The 10,359-nt window shown below is 39.0% G+C and overlaps 1 protein-coding gene across 4 annotated transcripts in view; it reads right to left on the bottom strand.

The window, feature by feature from the left end:
* Positions 1–3,067: 3,067 nt before the first annotated feature.
* rhobtb4 (Rho related BTB domain containing 4) overlaps positions 3,068–10,359 on the bottom strand; it is a 45,908-nt gene continuing 38,616 nt past the window's right edge. For all 4 annotated transcript variants that reach the window (XM_044369518.1, XM_044369510.1, XM_044369526.1 and 1 more), the window contains 4 exons: positions 10,131–10,281; positions 9,784–9,872; positions 9,486–9,591; positions 3,068–8,819 (listed from right to left, as the gene is read on the bottom strand). In XM_044369518.1, the coding sequence (XP_044225453.1) occupies positions 8,641–8,819; positions 9,486–9,591; positions 9,784–9,872; positions 10,131–10,281 (525 nt within the window). In that variant the 3' untranslated portion in view covers positions 3,068–8,640. The remainder of the gene's footprint in view (positions 8,820–9,485; positions 9,592–9,783; positions 9,873–10,130; positions 10,282–10,359) is intronic.

Genomic DNA, 10,359 nt, shown 5'->3' with positions numbered 1-10,359 from the left:
GAGTGAGTGTGAGAGAGGTCTACACACATTCCCCGTGAATCTGGGTGTCTTCTCATCCGGCCTCCAGGTGAGGTCACTGCTCAGCTATGCGCCTTCACAACAACCCTGAGATATCTTCCCCTTGAGCCTCAGTGTGTGAGTGTGTGCAAGGGTGTATCCATGTGAATGCGTGTGTTGTGTGCAGTTTCAAATCACATTCTCACCTCTATGAACACAAACACAAGTAATGAAAAACAGGGTTTTCCAAACTCTCTCTTCACTTTGTTTCCCCTTATCTCATTCAGACTGAATAAACATAAGCTTTTGCCTTCCTCATCACGTCGAGGTTGCCCTGCTTCAGTTAAATATGACAAGCATAAACAAACGGCCAGGTTATGCGGAGATAAAAAAAGAGCAAAAATCTCTGTTAAAGAAAGAAGCTCCGTGTCTGCTTTCTCATACAAAATATCCCTTAGATTAGACCATGGTGTCAGGCTGAGAACGTATTCATAAACTCTGCTGATTTAGAGGTATGTGCATGTGTGCATGTGTGGGGGGCAGACACATTTGTTTATGGAGTAGACTTTGGGGAGGTTTGGACTAACAACATGTAGATGAGACACACTTTGGAGGAGGGTGAAATACACAGAGGAATGTGCTGTCAGTTCTCAACCAACAGACCTCGTTTGTACTTTTGGTATTTCTTGTTGGTCAACTTTTTAATTAAATGTCCAAGGCATGCGCATGTTTGTGTGTGTGACTGTGTTATTGTATACTTGAAAGCTTCAAAACGCTGAAAATACATTCTTATCCTCAATCAGCTTCAACTGTGAATGATAAAAAGGGCAGTCTCAGTTTTGATGCAGTCACACCCACCTCTCTGAGATTTAAAGCTTTCTCCCACTCCTCCATCGTATTCTTCAAGGCTTCAAGCATCAGCAAGATTAATCTCATTATTTCAGCTTCAGTCCTACCTGTAAGTAACATGTTTCATTAAAAAAAACCCATGTAAACTCTCATATCCAAGGCAACGTTTTGTCCATTTCCCTCAAACTCAGATCTTCTCATCTCCTCCCAAGGGAACCTTTGGAAATGGGAGCCAGATGTGGTGATGTCAGCACGTGTCTGTGACTCTTAAGCTGTGTTCTTTGAGGCTGTGGTGTGAGATCAGGGGCAAGGTCAGTGGGAAATTTGAACACAGTCTACTGATAAAACAGCTGACGCGGCATTAAGTTCTGTGACTGTAATCAGTGTTCAAACCGATTCTCAGGACCATTGATGACGCTGAGGTCGCTGCCACAAATACACACTAGTAAATTCTTACATTTACTAGCAAATGAAAGGAAAACGGACGTACGTCATCGGTTGTTAAGAGTTTGTTGGTTGGCAGCTTGACTTGTGTGTTTTCCTGGAAGAGTCTGAACTGATGGTAGCTTTGCGAAACACACACCCATGCGCACATGCACACACGCACGTCAAGATAGCATATGGATACGAATATTCCACTCCCCACAACCGCCCCCGTCCCTCGTCACCCTTCCTAAGTTATGCATCATCAGCCACATCACTAAACATTACCATGGCAACAGTCAATCCTGTCCCCCATGTTTCTGTGGCTTTCTGTGATCCCTTACCAGACTTGCTCGATTAGAAGTCTCAGCTCGCAGTGTGTTGATCTTGATGATACGTGTTCAGGGAGCCACTTGGTGGGAGTTGCTGACTCAATCTCTTTCTCATCCAAAGGAAATGTAAAAAGAAATACAAGAATATATGAATGCAACTGCTTTGTGATTTGGTGGATAGCTTTTGTAATAAAACAAGGAGAGAGATAATGCATTAATGATGAAAAAAGTTCTAAGGGTGTTTGAACTTTAATATAATTCCAATCAAAACCAATCAAAGATAATGAGATATTAATGTGAAAGTTTAGGGTGTATTTATGTCTGTTAGTGGCTCAGTTGTTGACATAATGACAACACTAATACATCACTTCCAAAACTTTAATTATCTCAGAGTGGAAAGAGAAATGATGCAAACTAAGTAGGTCTCACTTACAAAATAATAAAGAATACAGCTCCCGGTTACTTAATAACTACTTTAGTCTCATCAGAGATCATCATAACTATGCAACAAGAGGTAGCTTAACAAACATCATTCCTTTCAGATTCAAGAATAAAAACATGTTTTTATTTTATACACTGCTGCAGTTCTCTGGACCAGTTCTCCAAATTCTCTGACACAAAAGCAGGCTGAGAAGGGCTTTTAACGTTTGTTCAAGAAATGGTTGATGAAATGCTTGTTGAATGAATGAACGAATGTTTGTTTTACTTGTTGTATGATTTATCTCTAGTTTGATTGTGTGTTTTGACTTGAATATCTGCCATCCTCCCCCTTTTCGCCTTACAGGGTGACATTGGAAGCTTTATTGGCTTTTTATCCTTGATAATTTAATTGTATTGTATTGTATGAGTGACTGCAGTCTTGTATGTACTTTTATTGTAGTCAAATCTATCTATCTATCAAACTGAAAAGCCTGCATAGCATATCTGGGCGTAAAACTTCTATTTTAAATAGAAATGTAGAAAAATGGTGTGCAACCTATTCCATTTAGAGATGATTTTTTTCTACATTTCACTCAGTGATGTTGGACAGCTGATTTTGTCCACCAGGTGGCATAGTTGCGTTACAGGGAATACTATGGAGTCACAACATCTTTTTATACCTTTTCATTTGTGGAGAACTTATTGACTTCTAAAATGCCATGTTTTCTCCAATAAAGTGTTTTCGAACTGGTCTAAGTCTACATTCTCTCAAAGAAATATTTTTGATATGGATTTATTGTTCACAGTATATTTGACAAATTTGATTTAATTACTGAAACCCAGATTAACCTTTCTTCACATTTTCAAGTCTCTGGCAGTTTGAGTTATACTGTACCACATTTGCAACAACTTTCCAGAGGCAATTATGATTATTTTGTTTTCAAAACACACAAACAACGGCATTCAACAACCATGATTTCCACAGTGTTTTGTGTTGCACATTGGTACAGGAAAAACACACAATAACAAACATCTAGGACAACAAGTTCAAAAGATTAACAGTTTTAATAAAATCCATGTCAAACATCAAAATACTGAAATGGCAAAAAAACATCTTTTTTCTACTTTTCTTTTTGAAGTTTTGTACAAATCACAGTGGTTCAAAAATATTACAAATTTTTTGTTTCAAAACATTTTTGCAACAGCAGCAAAACATTCTGATTGTTGTATATTTTTTGAAAGCCCTTAATAGTTGTGTGTGGTGTGCTCTTTCTTTTGCCTTTTATTGTATTAAAACACAATAACACGAGCAGTAAATGTTAATAAAACTCATATGAGTCAATTGAAACAAAGGTGCATAACAATACTATACAATATATACGATCCACTTAAAAATTACGGTATAGACCAGAGGTTAATCACACCATGTCTGTCTATCTAACACTCTCCCTGTCCTGGGCATCTCTGTGCATACAATTATATGTATACAACAGCTTGGTAAATACATACAGTGTGGTGAGCAGTTATAAGGTGAGGGGTTCGTTCCAACTGGGACTACTAATTTCAAATTTACAACACTGTACTTTACTTTGGATAACAACTATTTTAATTAAAGCATTATATATATATAGTTGTCACAGCTAATATCTGCTTTTAATCCAAACAGTAGTTCACAGATGCTGTTCCCCAACTTAAAATACACTGACTTTATGCCTGGTTGCAATATATTAAAATTGCAGCTAAATAGTGGAAGCAATATTCAATTTGGCTTAGAGAGAAAATAATCACAACAAAGTGAAACTTGTAATAAGATATTTTCATTCTGATCAGGAAAACTGTTAAATATAAAGACTTAACATCACAAAAGTTGTGTTAGGCTACATAATAGAAAGTGCAGGCACCTGAAAGAGTGCGAAAACATTAGTTTAAAACTGCTGGTATGCTGGGTTTCTTGGTCATTTCATAATTTAAGTTATCTGTTATGTAGCTTTAGCTAATGAGCGTGTAAAGCTCCGTATCTTATGTCATCACTGCAAGTTATCACTATGCCCCCAATAAACAGTAACTGCTTTGTGCCTCACACATATTAAAGAAACAAGAGCCAATCCACACAAGCACTAAGATACTGTACATTAAAGAAAGCTGCCTACTGTTATTTCTGTGCTCACATGTGTGTATTTCTTGGCTTAATCAACTTAAACTTGAGCTCACAAGGCTGCAGGTACAGTGCCGTCAGCCTGTGCAGAGCTAAAAAGAGTGAGATATCACTGAAGGCACAGGAGAGGAGACACCAAAGACAAACAACAAGGTGTTCTCTCAGTCACTAGGCCTCACATTAAAAAAGGGAAGGTCAGTCCTGCTAAAAAAGGAAGAAAAAGTCCACGTAAAATAAGTGGAGAGGACAGGATGTGACGGTAAAAAGGATGTGATAAGATAGAACAAGACAAACCAAATGAATACCAACCACACAACCCTCCATTAAAGTGTGACAAGGTATAATTTTGGCCTGTAGGGGTCAGTGTGGGGCAAAAAGTGAGGGCTGACTAAAGCTTACAAGGTTTTAAATTTTACATCTGGATCTCTCCCTCTCTGTAAATCAGGGTTTCTCAACTTTTTGTGGCCCATGACCTTATTCTTATAAGGTTCCCACAAATCTCACCCCAACAATAAAAGAGTACTCAACTGTCATGTGAATTTACTGAGTAGACATTTTGTACTCTATTTTCAATAGCATGGAGGTATGCAAATATCCAAAATGATTATAACATATATTTCAACCCAACAATAACAGATTTGTTTTATTATATCAGTTTTAGAAGTTTCATATGAAGTGGCCCCAGACAGGGGCCTGACCCTAAGGTTAAGAAACTCTACGCCTAACCCCAGAAACATGCATCATGCTTTTCTAAGTTCCTATGTCATTGCATGCAGGCTCAATCAAATTGTTATATTTGACTTTCAGCCATTTAGGACATTCTTCAAATATGTGCATTATAATACTCAAATTCCCCTAAATACTTGCTTTTTATGCTTTTCAGTTTCATGCCTTGTATCTTCAAGAATAGCTTTGACTGATTGTATTAATCTACAGTAACAGCATAAAAAGAACAGCTGTAACACTGTACAGCAGCAACAGAATTAGTTTTTCAAACATATGTATGTAGATTTCCCAGAATATTATTCAAAGTTGTATATTTAGTGATGCTACCTTAAGCTGTGTTGAGCTAATTTAGTTAAACTGATCTATGTATAATGCCACATAGTTTTAAAAAAAAGAGAGAGAGAGCTACTGTAGGGATCAGTTCAAGCTAGACCTTAAATAAGAAGCTGGACATGTCATGTTATTCAGCTCTGCACTGAGCAAGTTGTGGGAAAATTTGAAAGAAGTGGAAATATTGTGCTACAATCATCAGTTTTATAAACAATCTCACATGAGGAACAATTCACACTAAGCACAAAAATGTATAGTAATAGACAAAAAAAAAAGAAAGTGCTTTCCTACACAAAGTGTCGTTATAGTGACAAAGTTAGGCCACCATGCAAATTAACCACATTCCAAAAGTGGTCACACTCTTCCAGCACACAGGCCAGCCAGTGTTCATTAAAAAGCTTTGCTTTCTCAAAGTCAGTGGTTTTGAAGGTACACAACAGGAATCAACCTGTCAGTCATTGTTATCACTAACTCTCAATCACCTGGTCAGTGGAGAACTCCAACTATGATCCTACATCCAAATAATCTAGAAAAACCACAAATCTAAGGCCATATAATTATACCAACCTAACGACTACACTCTAGAATTTAATTCAAGGCCATTTGTCTGCATAAAAACAAGTATTAGGCCAAAAGATTCTCCACAAGGATGGCTCAGGTTGGCTCAAAAGTCCCCTCAAGAAGGATAATAGCTGAGAGTGCATAAAGCAAAACCATAATCCATTTTACAGTTATATCATTATCTACTATATCAATCATGTCAACCACTGCAGAACCTGTCTGCAGGTTTGAACTAAGCCTTTGTGAAAATCCCAAACAAAATTTCAGTTTTGACGAAATCTGTCCAACTATAAGGCACATGGACCAAGAGAAGAGGCTTAATAGGTCATACCAACCATTAATAAGACAAATCTAGTAGCCATCCCTTCTATGGTGAACTAAGAAGAGGCCATGGAAATCCATTTCAATTCCGTTTCCCTCAACTTTCTCCTCTTTAGGTCACATTTCCAAATTCCGAAAGCCCTACACTGGGATGAGTTTAAATACCCACGGAGTAATTCCAATATATGTAGGTTGCATGCAATGCTGACTAAGACTTTTACTCTGCTTTCACTCTTATCAGAGAGGAATCAGCTCAATTCTCACTTGGGTCTCGTGAGATCCTATCTGACTTCTATTTCAGTAGCTGAAAATGACTTTAACACACCTCCCATGGAGAACGGCAGAATGCACCACATGTCTCACACAATCTATCTATCTCCTACAGTTGCCTGGGTAAAGCTAAGGGGCACAGACCCACAAATAGAACAATGTGCTAATAGAAACTCATCACCACAAAGTCTCATTTTCACATTCAGTCCTAAAGCCCAAAGAAATTAGCACCCTTAACAAGAAAATCCGATTTGCTCTTATATGTGGTTATATATCAAACCATTCATCGTTTGAGACAACACTCATGATTGCAAATTCAATCTAAAGTAATATTGTTTTCCTGGTTAATAAGGAAGCTAAACAGATCATACTGTTTTTGAGTACAAAAGCAACAAAAGACATTACAAGGTTGTGACCACTGTGTGTAAAATCAGAAATCTACACATTCTAAAATCAATTACCTATTATGACCTCCTGCAGACTGTTAGCATATGGAGCAGAAAAATTAAAAATGTGTCAAATTGAAATACTTTCTTTGAAACTTTCCGCACTTTCATCACAAGTAAACACTTAACAACTTGACAGACACTTATACTGTGAACAGAGAATTGCGTGCGTGTCTGTGTGTTCATGTGGACACTGTCTTATTGTGTCTTAAGCACCATTTTCAATTCCAGCAAGAGGAATGGAAGGCAATGTCCAGCAGTGACACTTTTCTCCTGACACCACAGACTGAAAAACGCCACCTCGAGGAGGGATTCAAACATCATCTTGTACTGCATCCTTTTCCTACAAGCCCCTTTCTCTTCTCTCCTCCATCCCCTCTTTCCAATAAGGAAGAGGGAAGCAGAACTGAATAAATTGAGGAAGAAAGAGATCAAAAAGAATCACAGCTTTGGTATTCAGAGTCAGGTGAATATCAATAGTCTATAACTGCACATAATAACACTGTGCATGTGCTTTTGCTTTCTCTTAACACTCTGCAAGGATTTAAGTATACTGATGATCTTAATAATTGAAAAACTAGAGAGAATAAATCACACACATAAAAAAAAAAACTCCTGTTAGTGTGGAGGTTAGTGCTGGGGCCCTGAGCAGTGCTGCCCCTAGTGATGTAGGGGTGTAAAGGCAGGCTGGCTGAGGCGCTTCAATGCAACCTTGTGGTCATGGACGTTACAAGCTTTTTCTGTTTAATACTGTATCCGTCTTTCTTCCATGGAAGAGGTATCAAGTAAGGCTAGCCCTCTCTACCCCCATCATTGCTATAGAGTGGTCACTTTGAATGTCTCTGAAGTGCAGTTTGGTGAATCCAACTCATCAAGGAGAGCTTGTGTTTTGCTTTTTTTGCGCGTGTGGTGTTCAGGAGGAGGGAATGGCAGGTGCAGGGATGGATGATGGACACACATCAAAACAGACTGGAGATTAATAGCTATGATTGAGCCTCCTTACTGGAGCATCCTAATTCACTAACAGCTCTAAGGTTGTCCTTGCACCCAAACTCGGGCTCTAGCTTAACAGTCCCATTTTTGCGGTTGCAATGGCAATCATCAAGGTCCCCAACACTTCCTGGGAGTAGTGTGCGCCATTTCCCCTGATAATAGTGTCCTAGAAGGTGCAAAAAAATATATAAAATGGACAAATAATATCAAAATAATAATAGTTACATTGTCAGTGTCAGTTCCTGGGAATCCAGTGCTGGTTTTAGAGGGGTGGATCTTGGGGCATGGGTCTGTGTGTGCAAGCTAACAGTCTGTGTAGAAGTGAAGGCAGAGGTAATCTCCCCAAGAGGAGCTGCAGTGGTCAATGTGTTATAGTCATTAAGGTCAATGTGAAAGATGGAGACTGAGAGAGATAGAGAGCTCTTGCTCCCAGTCCCAAGACTGGGACACTGAGAGTGCTGGCGGAGGGTCAGAGCTCTTGTGGAGGGGACGGGAGGCTGCACTGCAATGCCACAGGCCCTTATAGATCAGGGCGTCTGGGAAGCACTCAACTTGGAAGCTTCAATCATAATAACCATACGCATACACTCACACATCCACAAGTCCACACTTGTCACACAGGCATACCAAAATGCACTCATAAAGTCACCCACAATTATAAAGAGGCACATACATTCCCCCTAAACAAGCTGACATTCAGGCATAGTAGCACTGATAGAGGGTTCGAAGCCTCCTCTATATGCGTTACAGGGGTGTTAGTTATCCTGGGCAGGATGACCCAGGTCAAGATGAAGTGTAGAGGAAGTGGAGGAAATGCTTAGGAGACATGTGGAGAGGAAGATGGGTGTCTCCAGAAACACCAGCCCCGTTTGTTGTGTTGCTTGCGTAAGATCTCCTCCTCACGCTCGCGCTCCTTCTGAGAGCGCAGGTAGCGGTCCTCCTCCTTCAGGAACCACACAGGAGGCCAACGCTGCTTCTCAAAGTGCCTCTGGTTTTCTGCAGAGAGAAACACAAAAATATGTACAGACAAGAGAATTTAAAAAATATTAAGTATTTCAACTGTCAAAAAAGATTTTAGGTGTCATTTCAGATATACACTGAGAGAGTGGATAGGATCATTTTTTAACAGGACTAAACCAACAAAGTGGAGACACAGTGAGGGTTTGTGGAAATAATAATGTCATTAAAAAATTGACATTAGGAAACAACAAACATTGCAATAAGTTGAGAGGAAGTGAGTAAGGAAATGAAGCAAGAGAGGTGCACATAAAACCCATGAGATCGCTGTTAACCTCTCTAGAAGTGTTGTATTACTACACATTAATACATACTATTTAAAAGTTTCCTGTGTGAAATGTATTCACACCTTAGTGAAAGGTGAGGATGGATGTTGCGTTTATTCGATGCAAGACATATTTTTCCAATCTTACAAAAACACCCCATGGGGAGCTCATGTGTTTCTTCAACTATTGTTTTTATTTTTAGCTACTTTCCATAAATGTTTTCCCCAACAAAAAAATAACAATTGAGCCCTCCCCAATAAATAGTCACATGAAGCTACAGTTCCTATTTAGCGTACTTGTAAAATTAAAGTTTTTGTTCAAACTAGGATCGCAAAGATTGTTTGTACTGGGTCTTGTGCTGGCAATGCTGTGTCTGTACCTGGAGACATGGCCTTCATGTCTTTGGGAAACTTGCGGCAGATGCTATTATAATTAGTGCAGATGTGATGGAGACACCAGGCTGATAGTTGCTTGGCATTGTGGAACTGCAAAAGGAAAAAAATAGAGGGGAAATGAGCATTTAATACAGTTGTGAAAGAAGAGGCAAGAGATTAAGATAAGCTGTTATCAAATGTACCTACCGTAAATTACTATTCATCACTGTAAATGATTATGAATAACTACTAAACTTGAATTATTGATATTTTAAGGACAGAAATATTTTATTGGGGACAGACCTGTGCCAGCTCCAGGTATGCCAACACCTGTCCGTCAATGTCAACTCCTTTCACTGCCAACTGCAGAAGCTCATCCACAGCATGCTGTTCTGAAGATGCACAAAATGTAATCATGTCAATATTTACTGTTGATATGCACCACTGACATGGGCCCGCATCTTTATCTCTCACACATACTTTGTCTGTCAGTCTGCATTTAAGACATTTCACTGCACATAAAGTCTTTTATTTAGACACTGATAAAAAGGTTTAAAGTTAAAACACTATTAAAACCCCATTTACCCACATACACTCTGTAAAAAAACATCAAAGTCAATAATATTTCTAATACTGCAGAGAGTCATTACCTGTGAGGGCAACAAGGCGTGGCAAACAGAGACGGTTGGCCAGAACAATTAGTTCTATGGGCTCCAGACCAGGACAGGGTGTCAGCAGACCGCAGTACAGGAACTCCAGCACCCCGTGCATACAGGCTGTACTGGTGTTAGGAATGGATACCTGGAAAATGATCAGATTAAGAGGGAATGACAAACATGAGAAATGAAGAGCTTAAAGTCAACGATGGTAATTAAATAT

The sequence above is a fragment of the Thunnus albacares genome, chromosome 2, assembly GCF_914725855.1.
Source record: "Thunnus albacares chromosome 2, fThuAlb1.1, whole genome shotgun sequence".
In the NCBI taxonomy this organism is placed as follows: Eukaryota; Metazoa; Chordata; class Actinopteri; order Scombriformes; family Scombridae; genus Thunnus; species Thunnus albacares.
This window is presented reverse-complemented; position numbering and strand designations above follow the sequence as displayed.